At 51.9% G+C, this 25,267-nt stretch overlaps 1 protein-coding gene across 1 annotated transcript in view; it reads left to right on the top strand.

Annotated features, from left to right (window-relative positions):
• The first annotated feature begins 13,571 nt into the window (after positions 1 to 13,571).
• Positions 13,572 to 25,267, top strand: part of LOC118581912 (immunity-related GTPase family Q protein-like) — a 72,546-nt gene continuing 60,850 nt past the window's right edge. The window contains exons 1-2 of the mRNA XM_036184311.1: positions 13,572 to 13,616; positions 14,303 to 14,410. Of these exons, the coding sequence (XP_036040204.1) occupies positions 13,572 to 13,616; positions 14,303 to 14,410 (153 nt within the window). The remainder of the gene's footprint in view (positions 13,617 to 14,302; positions 14,411 to 25,267) is intronic.

Genomic DNA, 25,267 nt, shown 5'->3' on the forward strand with positions numbered 1-25,267 from the left:
GTGGATGCATGGGTGAGAGGGTAGACGGATAGATAGACGGTGTCTTAGGGTTTCAATTGCTGTGATAAGAACACACCATGACTAAAAACAACTTGGGGAGGAAAGGGTTTATTTTAGCTTACACCTCCACATCAAAATCCATCATCAAAGGAAGTCAGTTCAGCAATTCAAGCAGGGCAGGAACCTGGAGGTAGGAGCAGATGTAGAAGCCACAGAGAAATATTGCTTCCTGCCTTGCTCAGCCTGCCTTCTTATAGTACCCAGGACCACTAACCCAAGGGTGGTACCACCATGATCTGGGCCCTCCCACATCAATCAGCAGCAGCAGCAGCAGCAACAACAATGACAAAATGCACCGTAGTCTTGCCTACAGACCAATATGGTGGGCACATTTCCTCAAATGAGGCTCCTTCTTCCCAAAATGACTCTAGTTTGTGTTAAGCTGACACGAAACCAGACAGCACAGATGGATAGATGGGTGGGTGGGTAAATGGTTAGATGAGCCAGTGAGTAAGAGGATAGGTAGATGAGTGGATAGATGATTGGTAGACATATGGTTACATAGATAGATGAGCAGACAGATGGGAGATGGATGGGTAGGTGGGTAGGGGGATGAATGGATGAGTAGATAGATGGATGGAAAAATGGACAGGTGGTTATATGGGTGGATGGATGAATGGATGGGTGGTACGCAGACAGGTGGGTAGTAGACAGGTAGACAGTCCCACCTCCCATCCCATTCATTCACTTGCTCACCTGCTCTCATCTTTTTTTAAATTTTATTTTATTATTTTTTTTTTTTTTTTGATTTTCGAGACAGGGTTTCTCTGTGTAGCTTTGCGCCTGTCCTGAAACTCACTTGGTAGCCCAGGCTGGCCTCGAACTCACAAAGATCCGCCTGCCTCTGCCTCTGCCTCCCAAGTGCTGGGATTAAAGGTGTGCGCCACCACTGCCCGGCTACTCTCATCTTCTAACTGGTTACACACCAACCTTATACCACCAGTTCTTTCTCACATGTGTCCAGATTCCCCAAGAAGTCCTCAAGAGCATAGATGACTCAGCATTGGTCACACCAAGTCCCAGGGGCCTGCCATCATTCAGATGGCGCTGTCCCACAGAAGCAAGATCTGTGGTTGTGTCCAGTGAAGATTATGTCCCAGTGTTAGTGACAAGACCCAATTACAGCGGCCCAAGCCCTGAAAGGCTTTTGTCCCCACCAAGGGGAGTCCAGACGAAGGCTCATCCCTTTGAGATATCTAGGTCTAGGGTGCCCCGGTTCCCTTCACTTTTCCTCATGATATATCAAAAAGACTCTTGGAGACAGAGGCCTTCAACATCCTGCCCATGTTCCAGGAAGAAAGAGGAAGAAGAGGGGCAAAAGAATGAGTCAGCCTCCTATAAAAAGCCTGTTCCTGGAAGCCCCACCCGATGACTTCTAATTAGATCTCCATGGCAACTCTTACCCGCAAAGGAGGCTGGGATATATGGCCTCTAAACTGGCCATGTTACATTATAGACAAGCTTGGGATGCAGTCCTCATCATCAGAAGGGGGAAATGGACCAAGGCAGGCAGCTGGCAGCCTCTGCCACGGGTGAAGAATGAGGCCCAAGCTGGCCGAGGACTGAGAGCCCAGCAAATCGGCTGGAGACATGCATGAACCCGGCCAAGCAGGGCTTTGGGGCTCCTTCTACTGATGCAAGCTCAGAATCCAGTTCTTCCTGGGCAAGAATGCCCACACCTGTCTGGTACGAGCCACCACTATGTTCCCCCAACGCCTACACTTCTGCCCCTCTTCCTTTTTGGCTATGTCCAACCCCCTCCCCCATTCCATGTCAACATCCAAGGCAAGTCCTTTGTTTTTGTATGTTTGAGTACATGTGCAGTGCACGTGTGTGCGGACAGCCTGCTCTATCACTCTCTGCACCTTATTCCTTTGAGACAAGGTCTCTCTGAACCTGGAATTAGGCCAGCAGCCAGAAAGCCTCAGCAATCCTTTTAATTATACCTGTGATCACACCTGGCTTTTCATGGGACTGCTAGAGACTTGAACTGTGGTCCTCCCTCTTGTACAGCAAGTACTCTACCCACTGAGCCATCACCCTATCTCTCCACCCAAGTGGTCATTCTAACCCATAGATCTGATGGCACAGGCCTGCTCAGCTGCAGCCCTCCTCACTCAGGTGAGACCTCAGGTCATGCTTTCCCTGATCTTCTGCCCTCTCTCCCATACTAACTTTGCTCTAGATGCCCTGGGCTCTTAGCTCTGTCTTAGCCTAGGGTCCTTGGCCCTGTGGTTTCCCCCTTGCCCAATGTGACTTGACTGGGCAGCTTTCCATTTTGGAGGCTACCTTTGAGTAGCTGATCGAATACCCCTCCTCAGAGGGTGTTCTGTCCTGGGCACTCCATCTCTACCTGGTCCTGCTTGTCACCCTCCTGCGCAGGCACAGGTTACAGTAATCCATTAGAGGCAGGGCTAGGTGCAGCTTATGACCCCCTAACTCAGAATAATGTTTGAAAAGCAAAGAAAAACAATACACAGATTGGCAAAGGCAGCTGATTGTACTGAAGTACAGTCTTCAAAATATTTGCAAAATAGATATGAGCTACAGTCCCACACTACCTTCTTACTAACGCATCAAACACAAAGATCACGTAGCAGTTCCATTAACTGCCACAATTTTGAAGCAGAGATAAGTGTCAATGATCTTTTGAAATGTCTGCAACAACTACCACGTGACAGGGAATATCTGATTTCCACAGGTGACAGAGTCATGGGCACTGTAATACTGCATCCTGCGCCCCCAGCTTGTGTAACTGAAGAGAGATGTTCTTTTTCTTGTGGAGGTTGGGGAAATAAAAATGAGTTGTTTCCTGTCTTCCCTCACTGATCCCTGGAAGCCTATCTGTGGGGTTTCACTTTTTTTTTTTTTTAAGTTCCCTTTGCTGCAAGAACTTGGCTTGCTCACTGCCAGATCCTCCCAGGACAGCAGAGACCTTGCCTATACTGTCCTCTGTAGAGTCTGGAACACTGCCAGACATACATGTGGTCAGCAAAGGGTTTTAGTACAGATGAACGATCGAGAAAGCATGTTGGGAAGATGGACCCCACACAGAGTCCTTGAGGGCTGTGCTCAGAAGCATGGCTGAGACCAGAGGGAACAGACTCGCTCTAGGAGGGGAGGCCAGCCTGAGGGATGTCTATGTCCCCACAGAGCTAGGTTGGCAGGCGGGATGACTAAGGTGAGCAGGCTGCATGACCGATCTAGGCATCAATTGTGGATGTCAGCAGCTGCCTTGCTCCTGGCTGCCCTCTGTCCTCATGGCCTCCCTGGATGTTAAGCAGGGACCTTGGAGAAGCTGGGCCCAGAGTGCTGTCATCGGCTTCCAGCATTTCCTGGGTGGTAATGGTGTGCCAGGGACAAGGGGAAGCAGAGGCCAGAGGCTAACAACGTGTCTTGGGGATGTCCCAAGGCAGCTATGGTGGAGGGAGCTGGAGTGTGGGATCAGGGAGAGAAGGATGAAGCAGTTTAACTTTCCTAGACTGGGGCAGGGTGTTCAGGGGCCCAGATCTCACAGCTCCCTAGGAGTCAAGGAGAGAGCTGCCTTCTGGAACCTCACGTGAGGCCCACCCTGCCACCTGTTTGTTGTTATTTAGTTTTGAGACAGTCTCATGTAGCCCAGGATAGCCTTGAGCTCACTATATAAGCCAAAGGTAACCTTGAATTTTTGATCCCCTGCCTCCACTGCTGGGGTTACAGGCATGTGCCACCAAACTTTGTTTATGTGGTGCCGGGGATTCATGCCTGCAGGGCAAGAATTCTGCCAACTGAGCTGTGTCCCCAGCCCCACTGCCACCCAATTCTTCACTGCTTGTGCCCAGCAGGTTACACTCTAGTCCTACACCTCTGTCTTGGTCGCTGGGGTGAGGGGATTCCTTCTGTGTGGTGGGTTTGATAGAGAAGCTCTGAAGGTCAATGTCTGGGGCATGAGAGACACTGCCACCCATGTTGTGTCTTTGTCAGGACAAGCGTGGAGGAAGACTTGACAACTCAGCCATAATCCTACCATTTCCCTCATGAGCCACCTCATCAACCTGCCCAGGAAGGGAGGGTGGAGAATCTAGTGCTAGCATGAGGCCAGTAGGTCAGGGGTGGGGAAAATAAACCCGTGTTCAAATCCCAGCTCTGCAGTTAACGCCTGTGTGTCTCTGGGAGAAACCACAGCACCTCTCTGAGCCTCACGGTTCTCATTTCAGTAAAGAAGGAAAATGCTTTTCTGTAGTGTTTCAAACATCACAGTCCAGGAATGATGCAAGCAAAGTCCCCAGGACAGGGCCTGACCCCTCCATAAGCATTCAATCAGCGGCGGCCATAACTGCATTATCCCAGCCACAGCCCTGTGCAGGGAGCCAAGGACACAGGTAACAAGGATCATCTGTCACTCCGTTCCTCCTTAGAAAGCGCCTTTCCTGCCAGTCCCGCGGAGGGCCTGGGCTTGCTGCCCTCAGCCATGACCAGTCAAGCTGGTGACAGGGACTTGGAGGAGCAGCGTGCTCTGAGCTTGCAGGGCCGAACATCACTGGACAGACAGACAGACAGGCCCTGAGCTGCCTTTGAAGGAAGCAGCTTTGAGAAGTTGGCCCAGGGTTACCCTCAGCCTAGAGGACTCGGGTCGAACTCGCCTTGCTTCTGGGTGCTTGACTGGCAGTGGTTCACCCTGGGCTCACCCTGGGCTGTGCACAGGCTGGAAGAAGGGGTCTTGCTGCTCTTGAGCTGGGCCTGCTCCTTAGACCACCATGATCCCAGCATCAGGGTCCTAAGTGGAGGACAAATGTCCCAACACACTCAGGAGGAGCTGTGCCATCCCAATTCTCCTCACGCCGGGCTTTTTAGAAAGTTAGACTAAGAAGAAAAGGCTGAGCTCCATCCTGCCCAGACTCACCTGATGTCAGGAACCTATTTTACCAAGCCATATCCCTCACCTCTGGACTGTGTGTAGGAGAGCACCCAGGGTCCGGACACAGGCCAATGTAGGTTCCAGACCCAGCCTTAGACTTGACTAGCACAAGATGAACTGTGGAGATGGTAGAACCCAGAAAGGAAAGTGACATGACTGAGGACACCCAGCAGCCCTGATCTAGAACCCAGGTCCCCAAACTGTCATCAAGACACACTGCATTACTGTCTCTCTGATAGGGAGGGAACCTGACAACCAGGTGGCCTCCTAGGGTCAAACTCCGGGGCTGCTATCCCATTTGTACTACCTCAGAGCTCACAAATCCAAGACAGGACACCTGGACTGATATAGTACCTTATGTCCCAGGTGTCAGCCAAGCACCCTTGTGCAGGATACAACTTGTAAAACTGTAGACGGTAACCCTCATTAGCTCCTTCTCCTCGTGGCTCCTGGCCCCTCCCATCCTCAGGGAGCCAGGCTGAGCCAAATCTGTGCTCCTGAGAGTTCAACTTGGATTGGAACAGCATAGTTGTTGGGCTGCACTTTCCGAAGCCCCAGAACCGCCGCGGCCAAAGGTGCTGACTCAGCAAACTTTAATTTATCTCACAGGCCAGGGGTGCACATGAAGCAATTAGTGAAATAATGGTTATGTCGCACTAAAAATTATTTATAGAGTCACCATGCACACAGCTGTGATTAAATTAGACAACCAGGGGGACTTTAACAGCCAGCTGAACTGTCATCCCAGACCCAGGCTCCAGCTGGCTGGGGACGGGGTGGAGCTGCTTCTCACACGCAGCCTATGACCACCCCCACCTACCCCTACCAGCCTCAGATCCAACCTGAGCCAGGTGGGGTAGGGAAGGTCTTCATGGGAGGGGTTGGGTGAGGATTCTGATCCTGACAGATGGCCTGAGCCCCAGGGCCCTTGCACAGGACTCCAGCAGCGGCTTCCCACATCCAAGGCTTAGCTCAGGGACCTTCCTTCCAACTCCCAGAGTGAAGGTGATCAAGTGACCTAGAAAAGCCGGTCTTGGAGCTCTGTGCACTTGACATGACCTTTTCAAGGCCCTGAGGTCTTGGGGGCCAAAGATTGGCTCTCTAGCTCCCCACAGGCAGGCTGTGGAAACGTCAGTCTAGCCCATGCCTGTCATTGGATCCACATCTATGGTCTCTGAGAGTTCAAATATTGCACAGGCTGAGCACCTGCTGTGGAATAGTCACCTCCACGGGGGCTTGCTTTCTAGTTTCTTTCTTTCTTTCTTTCTTTCTTTCTTTCTTTCTTTCTTTCTTTCTTTCTTTCTTCCTTCCTTCCTTCCTTCCTTCCTTTCTTTCTTTCTTTTTGTTTGTTTTTAGAGACAGGGTTTCTCTGTGTAGCTTTGCGCCTTTCCTGGAACTCACTTGGTAGCCCAGGCTGGCCTTGAACTCACAGATCTGCCTGCCTCTGCCTCCGAGTGCTGGGATTACAGGCGTGCGCCACCACGGTCTGGCCTCTAGTTTCTTTCTTACAGCATTCTATATTCATTCCCTCTGTGTCTGTCTTCTTTCTTTCATTCCATCTTTTAAAATTTATTATCTATCTATCTATCTATCTATCTATCTACTTATCTATCTCTGTCTATTAATCTGTCTACTTACCTATCGATCTACTTATCTATCTCTGTCTATCTTCTTATCTATCTATCTATCTATCTATCTATATCTACTTATCTCTCTATCTACTTATCTACCTATCTATATCTATCTCTCTATCCATCTATCTACTTATCTATCTACTTATCTATCTACTTATCTCTACTTATCTATCTTTCTAGCTATCTACTTATCTACCTATCTATCTCTCTGTCTATCTCTCTACTTATCTCTCTATATATTTTTGAGACAGGGATTCAGTGTGTAGCCCTGGCTGGCATGGAACTCACTATGTAGACCAGGCTGGCCTCAAATTCACATATATTCATCTGCCTGCAGAGTGCTGGATTAAAGGCGTGCACCACCATGCCCAGCTCTCTTCTTGTTGAGACAGGGTCTCACATATCCCAGTCTGACCTCAAGCTCAATAGGTAGCCAAAGACAGATTTGAACTTCTGATCTTGCCGCCTCCACCTGTGGATTGCTGGGGTTGCCACTGTGGCTGAGCTCAGGGCTTTCTGTGTACTAGTCAAGCACTCTACCAGCTGACCTATACCCTCAGGCTCTCAGTAAAGCATGTTTATTCCCACTTTACAGATGGAAAAGCCGAGGCTCAGAGAGGTAAAAATAACTGCCCATCATTACACATCAGTGGAAGGAGCGGTTTCCTGCAGGCCCACTGCAAATGGTGGAGAACTGGGGGGTTCCAAGCATTTAAGGGGTGCCTTCAGAGTGAAGCAATGTGAAAATGGGGCTTTCCTTGAAGGGTAGTGGAGCAGACACTTGGGCATGGGTGTGGAAACTTGAGTTACAGCGCGGTTCAATGAGTGGCCCCTCAGAACGGGTAGACATCATGTGTACCATCTACACCTGAGCCAAGAGCTTACGCAAGGGTAACTCAGTCAGAGGCTGCAGGGGCTTGGCAGCTGCCATCAGGGACCAAGGTGACAGCTGTAACTCTCTACAGTGCCCCGCAGGCTCTGGCTTCAGCTCCTGTGCCTGCTGTGATGTGAGTTCAGGCCGCCTCCCAGCTCTCTGCCCAGGGGCCAGGCTCCCTCTGCCTCCAGATCTCTCTCAGCAGGGACAGCTCTGCATGGGAGGCCCCACTGGGAGCATGGGTGCATCCAGAGGCCCAGGAAACACCAGCTCCCAGCCTGGCCTGCTCCTGCCCCAGCACTGCAGCCCTGGCTCTCCCCTCCATCCCCTCTGAGTGAAAGATGTTTCTAGATTAGTTCACAAAGCTTCCAACCTCATTTTTTTAAATATTGCCTGGGGTGCGCTCTGGCCCTCTCTCCTTCCAAATAGACTCTGAGAAGTGGGGTGATGGAAGAGGCCTCCCAGGCCCTCCCCAGGTCCTTCCCCACCAGCACCTCTCCTGCCTCTGCATGACCATGGGTCCCTCTGCCTTGCAGTTCTGCCAACACACAGGATGGAGATGGTTCTCCAGATGCTGCCCACCCAGGGGCACGTGCTCAGGTTTCTGCCAACCCACCTGAGAGCACTCCTGAGGAGGGCTGGGGAGAAAGGGCACAGCTGGGAGGGCTGGAGGACCCAGGGTTCATCTTCCAGCAGATGCTGCATTGGATGCTACATCGGATAGGCCCTCAGTTACTCACGGCTCTGCTGCCCCGTGTGTCAAAGGCTGGCTTGCAGTGCCTCCCTCTATATAGAGGCTAGCTCCTCTCCTGGGTCTGGGGCCTGTCACTGCCTCTGGCCACTTAACATGCAGCCCTGGTGGTATGGGCTGCAACAACCAAATGAGATTAGCTTGCTTGCTAACGCAAGTCCCCACTCGCCGCCACCCACAGTCCTGCACAGCCACCAGCTGTCACAGTGAGCCTCCTGCAGTCTGCACCTCCCATCTAAACTGGGGCCAGCAGGGGCCAGATAGGAGAATGATATCTACCTACCAGTCTTGGAGAATGATATCTCTCCACAGTGGGAGTCAGTGATGGGGTAGCGTGCCAAGGGAGACAATCAGGATTCAGGGTCCACACAGCCACCTGTCCTTCATGAAGGAGAGTTCTTCGTCACCCTTCCCCCCCCCCCCCCGCTGCCCCACCCATTACCCCTTCCTTCCGTGGCTGATTCTCTGTGTCTCTGTAACGGCTTTAGCTTCTCCATCTATAGGGCACCTGCCCAGCCAGCAGCGAGATGCTGCCAACGCCACCCAGTGGTCTACATCTGGGGATGAAATCCCTGCCCCTCTTTCATCCTCTCTGGAGGATCCAGCTACAGGAAGGAGACAATGTGAGGGAGAAATCCCCCTGTCTCCTACCCTTGCCTAGAAGGGAGTATTTCCTCTCCCACCCCTTTCCTGGTTCATGCCAGCTTCCTGCTCTCCTTCCCCAGCTCCCCCACCACAGCCCTGCATAGTTTCAGACTCTCTTTCCCCATCTGCAAGATGGGGTGATCCCTACTCATCTCAGGTGCCCCATGAAGCCCCAGGGAGCTTACCACTATGAGAGCACGGATTACATCTAGCTCAGTCCTAGGAATTATCTGCTGTTATCGGCAATGACAATTCCTATTCTTCCTGGGTCTGTGTCCCCTGGCCCTTGGCCTTTGTCTAGCCATGGATCCACTGCTCAGCAAGGTTCACTGGGAGGCGAGGGCGCTTCTGGAGATAGCACACACAGCAGCAGCAGCAGCAGCAGCAGCAGCAGGAGGGAGCCTCAGAATGCAAAGGCAGCTTGGATTAGAAGCCCATCCTGGGAAATGGCTTTCTTATCACGACACAGCCTGAATTGCCAGGTCCAACATTGGAAATTGAATTGCTTCCCCACCCATGGCTGCCCCTCTGTTACCTCTTCCCTCCATAACTGCACCTCTGTTACCCCATCCCCCCATGGCTGCCCCTCTGTTACCCCTTCTCTCCATGGCTGGTTCTCTGTGGATGAGACCAAGTGAGGGAGATGAGAAACAAGTATCCAGGTAGCTAGATTTTAGATAGGGATGGAGTCTGGGGACAGAGGCGGGGTCAGCTGGGCCATGAGGGTTCAGACAAGGCAGAGATGAAGATGCCACCTGTCTTGCTGGTCCTACACATACCCCATGTCCATCAGGTCCAAGTTTCATGGGCCAGGTTGTGCATTCTCTATCTGCTGGCCCCTGTCCAGCCTCCACCTTGGCGCCTCTGCAGAGCCCAGGGAAAGGCCCTGATGGCCGGGGCAGAACCCTGGGCTGGAGCCCACTGGTGCTTGGAAGAAGCTGCAGTGAGTTCCTGGCAGAGGCAGGCTGCAGGTGGTGGGGAATGGGCCCCGGTGGCCAGAGGACAGCCCGCTGTGTATTCAGGCAAGCTCTTGAAGCCATGGAAGCCATGGAAGCCAAGAGCTAGTGACAGGAGGTGGGCAGGGTCTGGGCACAGGCCTGGTTCACTGGCCTCTGCTGCCCACCTCACCCCCCAGGCAGGCCAACCTGGAGCCTGGGGTGGAGCTTGGAGTCCAGAACCTCAGAAGCTGTGCAGAGGAGGGCCTGGAGAAAAGCCCCCCCCCCAATAGCTCCAGCCCAGCTTAGTGCCCAGCCTTGTGACCAATCAGGCAGGACTGCCCTTCCCCACCCCCATCCCCGCAGCTTGGCACCCCCTTACCCACCAGCACTTCTGTCTACAGCCTGAATGTCTGAGGGTCTCTCCCTAATGGGCAGGCCCTGTCCAGGCAGAGTCTCTTCCTAAATTCCTCTCTTCCAAGACTCCAGCTTCCTCAGCTCCTTTGCACTTGCCTACCATAAACAGACTAGTCCAGACAGGCTGGGGACAGCAGCCACAGAAATCGGGGAGCCCAGCACAAGGAACTTTAGCTCAGGATCACACGACTCCTTTCTTTATAAGCCTGTTCTCTTCCGACCCCTCACATCCTCTTTGGAGTGACTCTAAAGGCTGCTTTTTGAGCACTGGTAAGACAACCACTGGGCAAGCCTGGCAACCTAAGTTCTGCTGCTGGGACCCATGCAAAGGTGGAAGGAGGGAACCAACTCCACAAAACTGTCCTCTGACCACACGCACGCTGGGGCATGAGCTCACTCACAGATCCACACGCACACACAAATGAAAAATAAAAAATAAAATGAGGCAGAGTCTTACTGTGTAGCCCAGGCTAGCCTCCAACTCAAAGCAGACTTCCCGTCTCCAGTTGCTGAGTGCTAGGATTACCAGTATGCATCACCTAAAATGGATTGCTGAATCTCAAGTTCACACGTGATTGTTTATTGAGACAGGATCTTACAGATTCCAGGCTGTCCTTAAACTCTCTAAATAGCCAAAGGTGACCTTGAACTTTGGATGCTCCTGCCTGCATTGCCTGAGTGATGGGACCATAGGCATGTGCCACCATACCTGCTTTATGTGGTACTGGGACTGAATCCAGAGTGTCACACATGCGAGGTGAGCACTCTACCCACTGAGCTACACTCTCAGCACATGTGATGGGCCTTAATCAACTCATTTTACAGATGAATAAGCTAAGACCCAGAGAGTGAATGGACTAATCCAGTGTGACATGGGACTCTTTCTCAGCCCAGCTAGTTCCCCACTCCAGGAGGGTCTTCCCAACAGCCCCTACTGGCCACAAACTCTTGCCCAACTCTTCGATTTTCCTGGCCTCAAGTTCACCTGGCTCTTTCAGACCTGGCCAATTGCAGAGCCCCAAAGTTAATAAATCAAGGTGACTTTGGGGACAAGAATGGGCCTCTTTCTCCCTTGTCCCTCCTATTTGCATAATCCTGGCTGGCAATATGATAATGATGTTTGTTAAAGACAGAGCACAATAAATTAATACCGTTAAGTTGTTGCTGCGAAATGCAAAGCAGGTAATTTACTGCCAGCGAGGAAACTGTAATGGATTAACTTTCCCAGCATCAGTGAGTCCCCCAGGGAGGGAGCTGGGGGGACTCAGGCAGGGCTGCAGGACCACAGGAACCCACCTACTTTCCAGAGTCATGGCTGGGGTGTCCAGGCCCCATGGAGTCCTTTCCCCGCTGCTCTGAGCCCAGAGCAAGGCAGAGAACAGCAGAAGGTGGTAACGAGGTGCTGGGGTAACAGTGGCTCTGTCTGGAAGCTCACACCCCTACAGGCTCCAGGGTCTCAGAAGCAGCCCTTGTAATGAACCCTCAAGGGAACTGTAGATGTCCTAGGACCCAGCAGTGGCCTCAGCCCCACCTCGTCAACCACCTCAGCCCCACCTCAGCCCCTGCCTCGTCAACCTGGACCATGATCAGTCGGGGAGGGTCCTGGGTTTCACGAAGACCAGAGGAGTCAAGTGAGGAGGGAGGCAGCTGGGTGAGGCTGACACCCTGGCTGGGGCACCCTCAACAGCTCCCAACCACCCTCAGATCCCCAAGAGAGAAAGCTGTGGAAAGAGACAGAAAGAGCCTCCAAAAGGAAGAAGGTACTCCTGTAGGGGCCCAGGGTGTGCGGGGTGGGGGTGGGGAACGGGCAAGAGGTTGAAAGGATGGGGAGGACTAGCAGGAGTAGGCCTCTCAGACACAGCCCCTCCATTGGGGCTCAAGACAGCTCTGCTGGTCCAGAGGAGAACTGCGCAGCCTCTGCTCAGGGCAGGCTGGCAGGCTGGTCCCGGGGACCCCAGCAGAATTCTAATTTCCCATTTATCTCTGCAGCTTCTCTGGCAATATTAAAGGGGTGGCGTTCTGCAGTTGGCTCCCAGGCTAATTGGATTTGGGCCTCCTCCTCCTGGGCGAGGGAGGGGCAGCCTGATGGGGGAGGGGCGGCCAAGGATCTAGGCTGGGCCCAGTGTGAGTGGCCCTGGTCTCTAAAGCCAGCCCCTTATGTGACAACTCTCTCTGCAGTCCTACTTGCTCAAGCCTTTTTCCAGCCTAGACCCTGCATTCTCTGGTCTCAGATGGTGATAATACAGCCATGCCTCCTTCCTCAGGTTTCCTAATGGCTGGGCACTGTCTAGGTTTAGTACCACACCCCAGCTCCTCTATTCTTACAGCCCAGGCCAGTGGGTTCAGGTGAGTATGCAGAGGCCCAGTCAAGAAAAGCCCCACACTGACCATTTCAGATCTATAAGGTATCTAGAGTCCCAGTCTTTAAAACTCAGTTGTGTCCAAACAGACTTGAAGTATAGATGGCCTTCCCAATGCCCATTTTGCAGATGGGGAAACTGAGGCTTGCTCTGGAGCTGCTGTTAGCATTAGGATTCTGTCTTTCCCACTGAGAACTTCTCTCACCACCCCAGAGTCCAAGGCTGGGTTTTCAGATACATCTACCTCTGACACTTGTCCTTACTGAATCTGTCACTCCCCTTATCAGAGTTGAGTTTTCTGTGGGGAGTCTGGGCCTGCCAGGCCTAGGTTACCCCACTAGGGTGGGGGCGGGCCCTCTCTTTAGTACAGAACTATTCTGGGTGAGTCCAGTGGGCACAGGTCCAGTGTGAGTGGAGGGGGCTCACTCCACTGGAACCTTTTCATATGATCCAGGCTCTGTGTGGTCCCCAAGTCACCCTCCTCATGGAACTGGGTCTACTCTTAGGTCCCTTTCACAGACCAAGCAACTAAGGCTCCTGTGAAGAGCTTGAGGTAAAGTGCCATGTTGGGGATAGGACGGAGGCAAGATGCAAATCAGCTGTGTCCAAATGCTGAGCTCCGGCTTGCTTGTTTCATGCTGGAGATAAACCTCCAGCACTGAGCCACGCTCCTTGATCACGTGTCACATGTCACAGTGGAGAGATGGAGCCACAGAAGCTGCAGCCCAGGATTGGGGTGGGGTCTGGAGCCAGAGCAAGAAGCCATGGCAAGCCCCATCCTTGCCAGCACCCCCCAATTTAAATCTCCGCAGGGCCCCAGTCCACTGTGGTGTCCTGAGTAGATGATCTCACATCTCTGACTCAAGCGTAAATGGAGATAGAAACAGTTTCCACCTGCTCGGCTCCTACACTGCCCCAACAATGAAGAAAGTACTTTTTTTCTGTAGGTAGATTCCTACCAGCCTCCCAAAGTTGCTGGAGTCTTGCATGGGACCGGCATGGAGAATGCTCGCACCCTTCATTTGGGAAAACTGAGGCCCAGCGTGAGAACACAGAGTGGCAGGGCCAAGACTGAGCCCCAAGTCTCTTGCTGCCTCCCTGTTCCCACCGATGATGTCTCTGCTTCCAGTCTTCTTTTGTCCTGGATGTCCGAAGCATCTGTCTGTCTGGGCATCACTTCCCTCCGAGACCAGCTGGCCAGCCTACCAGCCCTTCGCTGTCTACTGCTGGCAGGAACCATCCTGAGTCAATGCAAAGAGACCCCCTCTGGAGGCCGCTCTTGCCATGCATCCCCCATCCAAATGTTAATTTTGCCAGGACTTTGATAAATCTTCCTGTCGTCTCCATGAGCTCGAGACATAGATTTCATCTTATTGAGAGGTGACACTTCTGCCCTTTGGCACAAGCTATCAATTCCAAGCAGAGAGCAACAGAAGGCCAGCCTTGTGCAACCCCTCTGCCACCAGAGCCTCTCCTTGAACCCACAGGGACAGCCGGAGACAAGTGTTTAACCCATCTCTCCAAGGTGGCATGACCTCTTGAGGTCTGCGTCCTTAGCAGTTCAGTGCACAGCTACATGGCCGGCTTCCAGCTGCTGGCACCTGCAGGATGCCTGTCCAGGTGGCAGATGAGAGGCTGGGAACTGATGTCCAGCTTGTAAGTGATGACTCAGGAGCTGGGGTTGAGGTGTCCAGGAATGGGACACTTACATTCTTGTGTCCTGGCACAGGACAGGAGCACGGGAGTGGAGATCTTGCCTTCCAAGATCCGCAGGGTTCCGCTCATCCATGGGCACAGCAGTAGCAGGTTCCTTGTGCTGGCTGCTTGCCCACAGCAGGTACTTCAGGGATAACGATCCTAACAGGTTGCCCCTGAATCCTTGTCTCAGGGTCTTCTCCCAAGGGAAGCCCCCCCCCCCCAAATGCTGAGACCTTGAAGATGCGGTGCTGTCTGGCCAGCAATAGAGAAGCATCAAGAGGGGATGGGGAGCTAGCTCAGGTACAGCGCCTACCTAGCATGTGTGAGACACTCCAAGAGGGCTCACACTTAGAGGGTGCCTACTGTGTGACAAGAACATTTCTTAATACCAACATCAAGTTCCATTCAAGCAGCAAGCTTGCACAGGCTTCCTAGTTTGGCCGGTAAGAAAGAGGTGCTCAGAGAGGTGAGTCATTTGCTGGACGTCACACAACCCAGCAAAGAAAAGCTGGCATCCAGAATCAGGCAGCGCCCTGACTCATCTGTTCTGTCCCATTCTTCTGACAATGGCTATGTCATGGAGCTAAGGCTACCCCCAGCTCTGACCAGTGTTTCAGTCAAGCGGGTTTCTCCTAGGGTATTTGTCTCAGTAGCTTTCTACGAGATGCTAAGGGCACAATAGTAAAAAAGATGCCCTTCTTGGTGGTGAAGTTGCTGGAGGTCTGATGTGTGTGAGGAGGATAAATCCCAGAGTGCACTCAGCTACTCCCTCCAGGGTCCTCTAGAATCATAGGACATTCAGCTAGAGGTCTATTTCAAACATGTCATTGCCCAAACAGAACCAAGGCCCCCAGGAATTGACAATCACCCATGGTTGCGTTCCATCGCCAGGGCTCTTGTATGTGAACTCTTCGGATCATCACTCACTCTCCTATCCACAACCCGTGTCTTGGCCCACCCAAACTTCTCAGAGAATTAACTAGGCTCATAAGTAACTCTAAAAACTCAGAAGGCTCAAGGTTTTGGGGTTTTGCTTGTTTGTTGCTTTGTTTTTCTTTTTTAAAGATTTTTCTGTTAAAATATTTAAACTTCTGAACCCTTAAGGAGAAGTATTTATATGGATTTAGGAGAAGATAGAGCAGATAAAAGCTTAGTAGCCTTAATATACAAAGAGCTTTTGCTAGTCAATAAGAGAAAGTAAATTTAAAAATTGACAAAACACGTGAGCAGAAGATGCCAGTCTAAAGCGCTGATGGCAGAGCTTCAGGTTTCTGAGGATTCTGAGGGCGTTAAAACTGTCGTTACTTGTTAAATAAGTGCTTATTTATTATTAAAAGGTCCATTTATAGAGTGGGTCACTCACAACTGCTTGTTAAACACTTTTAGTGCTGGGAGGTACTTATTTACAGTTACGACCACAGAAAAAGGTGGCCAATTGCCAGAGCCACAGACCTGTTGTGGGACCCACTTCCTGTCTATTCTCCAGCTATTGCCATGGTCCCTCAACTCCAAGTGGAACAGTTTCACAACCCAGTAGTCCCTGCGGCCTGGATGAGGGATATCAGGAGGTCGGACCACATTGGTCCTGTCTCTGACTCCTGGTGACCCCTGCCTCATCTATAGGCTTCAAAGTTCTCACCCGCAAAATAAGTAGGTTGGTACATGGCATCCGGGGTACCTCACACACCACTGTGACATCCAAAGTCCCTTCAATACCACCATGACATCCAGGGTCGCTCATGTCAAGAAGCCATTGTGCAAAGTGGAGGGGAATGGGGAGAGACTTGTCAGGGACCGTCTTCCCCTTCTACAATGAGGCAACCAGCCTAGCTTTAACCAATGGAGGTTCAAGTACAGAACCTCACCAGACCCCACCCCACCCATCCCTACCTCCCTTCCTTACCCAAGACTAAGATTTCATTCTGTGTGTGGAAAGCCGGGCCCCAAGAGCATCAGGACTTCTGGAAAACTGGTCATCTAGCGGGTGGGTGCCAGAGCCCAGGACACTGGCCCCCTCTTCCTCCCTGGAGGAGAAGTGGAGGCTGGAGCCAAACCAGTTGTTCCCTCTGTTATCATTCCCAAGGCTCAACCTCCTGGACTCCTGGGGCCCCACCCCCTTGTGTGGGCAGGAAGTCCTGGCTGCCCAGTGGGGATCCTCCAGTTGGAACTGGGAGTGGGGAGTGAGGGTGTGTCCCTCAGCTCTTCTCTGAAGGCCGCTGTGGCTGACACATTCTTGTCCCTTTGGGTAGGTAAAGCATGATCCTATCAGGAGGATGCTGTCCATATGCTTCACAGCCTTTATCTATGACTGCTCCTCAGCAGCCCAGGAGCAGCCTCATATGCCCCATGATGGCAGCAAGAAGAGCAGGGTTTAGGGCCAATTCTGCCACTCGCTGTGTGACTCCAGGCCAGCCGGTCACCTCCAAGTCCCTCAGCAGCAGGACTGTTGTGAGGGGCCAGTAGGATGATGAATTAAAGGTATTAGCAGAGACCCAGGACCAGCAGAGGCGGCCAAGGAGTAGCGACTGAAGCTATCTGAAAAATGGGATTAATAACACCTACCGTAGGCTTCTCGGAAGGGTAATGGCATAATGCATCTGAAAGGCACCACAAAATAGCAGGGGCTCATTTAGTGGCCGCCCTGGGCCCAGACCAACAAAGGCTGTGGTGGCTCTGAGGGCAAGGGGGTCCATCCTGGCAGCCCAAGTGTTCACTACAGGCGTGACTCCTCATCAGCTCCCACATGGCACCCAGCCTGGAGACACGGTCCAAGCTGGGGCTACAGTGTCCTGGATAGGGGGGAGCTTGGAGCTCGAGGAGGGGATGCAGTGATCGATACTAAGCCAATCTCCTACAAGATTACCCCGGCCTCTGGATCCAGCGGTAAGGAAAATCACTGAGCACACCAGGGAGATGTGAAAAATGCTGTAGATTACAGTTTGGGATGTTCCAAGTGAGAGTAAGTGAGTCTGCGATTGTTTGCTGCAGTAAATAATTCATCCACTTTAAATTTCCTTCTTTCTGGCCAGCTCCCTCCCCGCCCACCATCTCTTTCTAAGTCCACTCTTTCCAGGACTCCCACCCCTGCCTCTGTCCGGGGCACCTCAAAGCCAGCAAGGAACCCATCATGCAAATGTTTTGAATCTGCTAATGACACTAATCGTCTTTCGCTGCTAATTAGTAACGCTGCCAAAGAAAGTTCTTTGATAATGAGGCCAAGGACCACCCAGGCAGGGCAGTCTACTTAGGGCTGTGTGGGAAAGGTTGTGACTGTGCTGGAAGCCAGATGTCACCAGCGGACACTTCTCCAGTCCCTGGTTGAGAGCACAGATCAACTGTAAGACAGTTCTGAGAACACAGGCTCTGCAGAGGCTGATGGAAAGCATCCAAAGAGCACTCAGACAGAGCATCTATGCACCTAAGGAACACTCAGGTGCAGTGGCACCCATGCACCTAAGGAGCACTCAGGGACAGGGGCACCCATGCACCTAAGGAGCACTCAGGGACAGGGGCACCCATGCACCTAAGGAGCACTCAGGGACAGGGGCATCCATACACCTAAGGAACACTCAGGAGGCACCCATGCACCTAAGGAGCACTCAGGGGCATCCATACACCTAAGGAGCACTCAGGGGGCATCCATGAACCTAAGGAGCACTCAAGGGGGCATCCATACACCTAAGGAACACTCAGGGGGCACCCATGCACCTAAGGAACACTCAGGGGTAACCATACACCTAAGGAGCATTCAGGGGTATCCATACACCTAAGGAGCACTCAAGGAGGGCATCCATGGTGTGTCTTGTCTGTGCACAGGAGCTGGGTCTCAGCAGATGGTCAGTTAACAGTCTAGATTCTACTCCAATCTCTAGGAACTTACAGCTTCTGGAGAGAGATGAATTATAATAATATCTCTCTCTCTCCTCCCTTCCTCCTTCCTTCCCTCCCTAACTCCCTTTCTTTTTTTTTCAGTGCTGAGCCTCCACATAATTCTAGGCAAAGTGTTATACCAGGACATTATACAGGTTTCATGTGTGTATGTATGTAGTGTGTGTGTGTATGTGTGTGGTGTGTGTGTGTGTGTGTGTGTGTGTGTGTGTGTGTGTAGGTGAGTGTGTGTGTATGTGAGTGTAGGTGAGTGCATGATGTAACACACATGTGGAGGGCAGAGGTCAACTTTCCAGAGTCTGTCCTCTCCTCCCACCATGTGGGTCCTAGGGATTGACCTCAGTCATCAGGCTTGACAACAAACACCCTTAACCCACTGAGCCATTTTGCCCCTTGGTTTCTGTAGACAGCCTCTCACTATGTAGCCAGATCTAGCCTTCAACTTCCAGTCCTTCTCTGGCTGCCTCTCAAATGATGGGATCCCAGGCCTGCACTGCCACACTCAGAACAACCAACACTTCTTGAACACTTACTTTGTGACAGGCACTTAACGACTTAAGCACTTCACTTCAAACCTCGTGAAGACAGTACTTTTTTCTTTAGGGTTTTTGTTTGTTATTGTTTGCTTTTAATTTTTTTCAGATACTTTTTTTCCATCTCCATTTTGAAGGAAAGAAACTCAAGGCACAGAAAGATCAAACAACTTTTCCCTGTATGTTAAAAGGTCACCAAGGCCACCATAATTTCTCCATGGCAGAACCAGGATGGCACCTCAGGCTGCTCAAACCTAGGGCCCATTTGTTTGAACCATAAAGCCTGACAGAGAAGTGAAAAGCCTTGTATTCATCGGGAGTCCTGCTGCAGGAAGGGACTTGTAAGGTTGGTAGGGCACTGAGGACGTAGGACATGAAGTCTCTGGTGGTGAAGGCCAGCTTCCTGGAAGAGACGAGCATCCTGGATGGGATGAAGGAGAGGGCAGTGGGCTGGTGGGGTGGATGGAATGAGGATGAGGAGTAGATGTGATGATGGAGAGGAGGAGACCAGGAGGCCATACTCCTCCTAGCATAGGGCACCATGTTAGAGGGGCTTCACGGGATGCATAGGTGTTAGCCGAGGGAGAAGCAAAGATCTCCCAAAAGAACAGGGCAGAATGAGCCAAAAGACGTCGGTGGTCTCAGTGTTGGAAGGCGAGGGGTGGGGTGGGGGGTTCTGGGAGACAGAGAAAAGGCAGGAAGCTACATGAAGGGTCAGGAGCTATGCAGATGGAGCAGGGTACCTGAGTCCAGGAGGCTCCCAAGGCCACAGGCTGTAGAGGAATCTACTACTGGTCACAGTCCAGAAAAGCAAGGGCTTGGCTCAGGGCAGCCGAGGCTGGGATAGGAGAGGAGACAAGCCCAAGGGTGATTCGGAAGGGCAGTGGGTTGGTGGGGTGGATGGGATGGGGGAGAGGACGGTGAATTGATGGATGGGCTGGTGGAGAGGGCAGTAGGCTAGTGGATGAGATGGTGGAGAGAGCAGTGGGTTGCTGGGATGGATTGGATGATGGAGAGGGCAGTGAATTGATAGGAGGGATGATGGAGAGGGCAGTGGAGTGGTGGATGGGATGATGGAGAGGGCAGTGGGCTGGTGGATGGGATGATGGAGAGGGCAGTGGAGTGGGTTGGTGGATGGGATGATGGAGAGGGCAGTGGGCTGGTGGATGGGATGATGGAGAGGGCAGTGGAGTGGTGGATGGGATGATGGAGAGGGCAGTGAATTGATAGGAGGGATGATGGAGAGGGCAGTGGAGTGGTGGATGGGATGATGGAGAGGGCAGTGAATTGATAGGAGGGATGATGGAGAGGGCAGTGGGCTGGTGGATGGGATGATGGAGAGGGCAGTGGAGTGGGTTGGTGGATGGGATGATGGAGAGGGCAGTGGGCTGGTGGATGGGATGATGGAGAGGGCAGTGGGCTGTTGGCGTGGATGGAATGAGGATGAGGAGTAGATGTGATGATGGAGAGGAGGAGACCATACACCTCCCAGCATAGAGCACCATGTCGGGTGTCCTATGGTGGGACCTACCTAGCCTGCGAGTTTAATCCCAGCTGGTGCTGCAGGGGTCCCAGCTGCCGGGAGCTGATAAGACAAAAAGTACCCATGCCTGAACTGGCCCCTGGCCAGCTGCTTATCCCGAGCATCTAACATCCAGCTTCATTCCCTTGGCTAAATGATGCTCTGCTCTCTGATGCGGACATCATAGGAGGCTGGGACTCAGGCAGAGATTCAAATAACATATCATTGAGTTTAAGGTGCAGCTTTCCAGGGTTTCCCTAGGCAGAATACATTGTTTTGTTCCTTTGTGGTCCCCTAGTGCCTAGCATGTGTTAAAGCCCTGATCATCCTGGAGGGGTTTTCACTGTGTCTCCCAAATGATCCTAGAAGTTCCCAAAGGCAAAGTCATGGGCATTCTTTGGGTGCATGTGTTCTTGCTAGCCTGCTGGATTTGTGTGAATGTAGTTTTGCATTATTTATTCATGTGTGTCCGTGCATGTGTGCATGCCACAGTGCAGATGTAGAGGTGAGAAGTTGACATACAGGAGTCTATTATCTCCTTCTTCCCTGTGGGCCCTGGGAATGGAGCTTATGTGGTCAGGCACACTCATCCTCTGAGCCATCCCACCAGCCCTTAGTGCACTTTGAAAATGTGCATCTCTCCTCCTATGCTTTGAGCCTTCTGAAGGTGGGCTCTATTTGTTTTACTTGACTCAATATACAGTAGCATTGACTTTTTTTTTTTTAATGTCCTCAGCCCTATAAATTTGAACACACATCTAGCTTTCCGCGACCCTCTTATGATCACACTTTCAATACACAAATGGTATTATGCTGTGGAGACCCCTTGGTTTCATCCCTTTGATCGCATGCTTCAAAGACGCACCCTCAGCTCGTGCTGCGCGGTGCCTATTATTCTAAGCACTACTGGGACAGGCACAGTGTGTGTCCCCCATGCCTCCCCTGCTTGTCACTCACACGGGTGCCAGTTACTTCAACCCCACCCCACCCCCAGCACTGCATTGAGATAGCCATCCTCAGATTTGTCCTTCACGAGACATGCTGAGAAGTGTAGTGAGATTTATAAATCTCACTGAGATTTTAAGCAGAATGTTTGGGGTTAGTCAACAATTCTTTCTAAATCTCCAGCCATTGTGGAGAACAATCCCCAGTAGGTGATGCAGAGCTGGCATGCAGCAGCAGGGCTGGCTGTGCTGGCTGTCAGATGGGAACATGTGTCTGCATCTACTGTGATGGGCAAATGGCTGCTTAAGCTGTCTTGACCTCCTGAAGGCTCAACCTCCCTCCCCCATGCTAGCTCCTTCCCTAGCCCTAGACTCTCTGTGTCATCTTACAAGCAAAAGGTCACAGGTGGCTCAAGGTAACAAGCCCTCACATATTTTGAGGGTCATGCTTATCAATGACCTTCTATAGGGGAATGGCTCCTGGGACTGTAGTTCCCTCAAGGAGACGTAGTTTCTCTATTCGCTGATTCCCACAGCACATGATGGGGGCGTCACTTATTTTCTCTATCTCTCTATCTCTCTCTGTGTCTCTTGTGTGTGTGTGTGTGTGTGTGTGTGTGTGTGTGTGTGTGTGTGTGTGCCAGAGGAGAACCTCCAGTGTTCTTCAGTCATCAACCACTTCTATTTTGAGACAGGGTCTCTCATTGGCCTGGAACTCATTGATTAGGCTAGGGCGGCTAACTGGCTGGCCAATGAGTCCCAGTACCTAAGGACAACGTGCCACCATGCTCGGCTTTTTTATGTGAGTTCTGGGGATTGAACTCAGGTCCTCGTGCTCACAAGGCAAGCACTTTACCAAATGAATCATCTCTCCAGTCCTCGTGTGTTTACTGAGACGAGGTCTTGCTATGCAGCCCAGGCTGGCCTCAAACTTATGACCCTTATGCCTCAGCTTCTTAAGGAGCAGAAATGGCAGGTGTGCAATGAGCATTTTAAAACGCTTCCAGGGTGGCCGCCATCCTTCTCAAGGCCATCCTGGCATCCAGGAAGTGGTTTTCCCTGTCTGACAATGAAGACTCAAGACCTAGGGAATAGCGGTGTCTTGTGCCAAGTCACTGAGTTGGGAGCAGAGCTCAAACCCAAGACAGTCTGAGGACCAAGGTGGAGCCCTGAGCACTCCTGCTTTAGGAGCCCTCATCTGCGCCCCGCAAACAGTCAGATGGTGATCCTACCTCATCCGTTTTCATGACTGACCAGCTGGCCCAGTGCTGGTATTTGCAGACACTTGATTAACACATTCATTTCCATTTTGCAGTTTTCTTTTTGCATTTTGTAGCAAATCTTTGTTTTTGCTTCTCTTTACATCTTGATGTTTTCTGTGGGCCCTTAACAACTCTCTGAGGGTCCTTGTTAGGGTCTGGGCCCTCCAGTGATGGAGCCAAGTCTCCTAATCCTTGACTGGACCCTGGGCTGTGGTGGATGTGAGGAACAGGCATCAGAGAGGCCAGTCTGCCACCCTGAGAGTCTATAGTGAAGGCTCTGTCTGGGGAGAAGGTCCTGTGGGACCTAGCTCTGGCTCTGGGCTCTCAGCACAGAGAGTCCCCAGGGGGCCACACAATGTGTGACGTTGTAGAGGGTGTGACATCGTGGGAGGAAACTAGAAATGACTGGAGTTTTCCAAAGGTTGGGGAAGGTGGGGAAGGGAGAGCTTGACCACCAGGATTCATAGCTAACAGCTGTGCACCAAATCAATAATGCCAAGTAATACCTGTGTCTATTACACTCTTACAGGCTGTGAGGCCTATCATCTTATTCCATCTTTGAGCCATTACAGGACACGGGGCAGAGAAGATATGTGGAATATGGACACTCAGTGCTGTATGGGAAGAGCAATTGGAACAGCTGATATTGGAGCAGGTTCTCGAGGCCCCTGATGAATTGACCTTTAGTTTTGGGATCACGAGCAAGGGAGATAGTTGACGGTGGCCCAGAGGAAGGAGCAGGAAAGAGAAGTTGCTGGGTTGGCAGTTCACTGACTACCATGGAAGTCTTCTTGTAGGGTTTGTTTCGTTTTTATTTCCTTGAGACAGGGTCTCACATGGCTGGCCTAAGGACTCACTAGAAGGCCAGGCTGGCCTCATTCTTACAGAGACCCACTTGCCTCTGCTTCCCAAAGGCCAGGATTAAAGTTGTGTGCCACCATGCACTGTGCTCTTGCAGGGTTTTGACAAGCCTTAGCTAGCATCAGTTCAGGCTTTGTATCTCCATCTTACACCAAGGAAACTGAGGTTCAGAGAACTACCACCTGTAATCCGGAAATGCTTCCTAAAATCAGCCTATGCTGGGCTCACACCAGAGCCCATCCATCTCTAGGCCATTAAGGTTTAGCCTTGCTATGCCCTACTCAGATGGGGCCTGTGTGTGGCAGCCTCCAGACACAAAGGACTGGTGGTACAGTGTGGGCAGGAGGAAAGAAAGGGTTAACTGAATCACAGCCCAAGACTGGCATGACCTCCTTCACAGGCCTGACAAGGACTGGCACCTGCCCTGGCCTTTCATCTCCGTGGGCTCCAGGTGAGAGGAGCCAGGCCTGCCAGGACCCCAGCCACGTGGCTTCTCTTTGATTCCCGTGGAGTCTGCCTGCTCTGAGCCCAGAATCAAAGGCAGGCAGCAGCCGCCAGTGGCCCCAGCATCCCCAGGATGGCAGGCTCCTATTGCCCCCTCCACCTGCCTGGCCTGAAACTGCCTCGGGGAAGGCCCTTCCTGCCAGACTCTCGGGACAGAGCAAGACCAAACAGAGGCTGGGGCAAGCTGGGGCTATAGGAAGAAAAGGGACAATAATGTGACACAAGGGCGTCAGAGACTCAACCCTGAGCAGTTTGTGGGGAAGTAGTTCTAGAAGAGGATGGCAGGGAGCGTGAGGGTCCTGGGAAAACACAACCATGGCTTTTCCCGTGGCACTGGTAACCCCTGGGGTTCAGGTCTCAAGGTGAGAGCCTGCAGGGGGGCCAGAAAGAAAAAAAAAAACATGGAATGTAAAAGGAATTAGTCAGGAGGCAGTGACAGGCCCATTCTGAAGCAAGATGAATGGGTTTCAGTTGGCGAAAATGATTCTAATTTATAATCTGCTTCTCGCTGCCGCTCGCCAATTAATTCTCTATAGATACATAAATAGGCCGCGTGTTTGCTTTGCTTCAAACGTAATAAACATTACACTCTGTCCCCTTCTTTTGTGCCGGTTCCTGTCACGGCTTTAGTCCCCACAGCTAATTCCTCACACCTGTCTTTGCCGCTCAGGGGAGCGGGGCTGAGTGGGGAGGAAGTGCTGGGCTCCAGGAAACTCCTGGCACCAGGAGATAAATTGCGGATCCAAAGCTGCAAGCCCCCGCAGCGCAGGCTAGGAGGGTTGAGGGAGGGAGGGCCGTACAGGGGAGCCCCCCTTCCAGACACCTATGTCATCAGCATTGGGACCAGCTTTCTCTGGAGAGAAGGAAGAAGGGAGGGAGACACAGAAGCAACCACCTGACTCTCCCATCCTCCAATCTCCCACTGGCCCACTGGGCACCACGCTCCCCAGGCCACCCCTGCTTCTGACTTCTGCACCTGCTATTTCCTCTGCCTAGAAGGCTCTTTCTCACCAAAGCCACTACCTCCTTTGTATCTCTCTGCCTGGATCGTCTTCTCAGGGAGCTATTTGCCTGCTCCTCCTTCCTAAAAACTGACAGCACTCTGCAGTTCTCCCGGGGCCCTTTTCCTGCCTTAAATTTCTCTGACATGCTATTTATTTTACTAATTTATCTTGCTCACTGGCTTCCCTACTGGAAAGGAAGTCCTCGATGTCTGACACGTAGATGATCAGTAAGTGTTAGTTGAGTGAATGAATGAATGAATGAATGAGCTAAAGAGATGCAGATGGGATGGGAAGAGCGGAAGACATGGTCTGGAGGTCGAAATGACACACCACCTGAGCTCAAGCTCTCATTTCACCCGGACCTGAGAAGGAGGCAGAAACCAAGGCCTGGGTACTGGCGGCTGGTGGCTGGGGACTTGTCTGGGGTAACACATTGAGTTAGAGGCAGAGACAAGACCGGGATCCTGGGCCTGGGCTC

Source organism: Onychomys torridus, chromosome 4 (genome assembly GCF_903995425.1).
Source record: "Onychomys torridus chromosome 4, mOncTor1.1, whole genome shotgun sequence".
NCBI classification, from domain to species: Eukaryota; Metazoa; Chordata; class Mammalia; order Rodentia; family Cricetidae; genus Onychomys; species Onychomys torridus.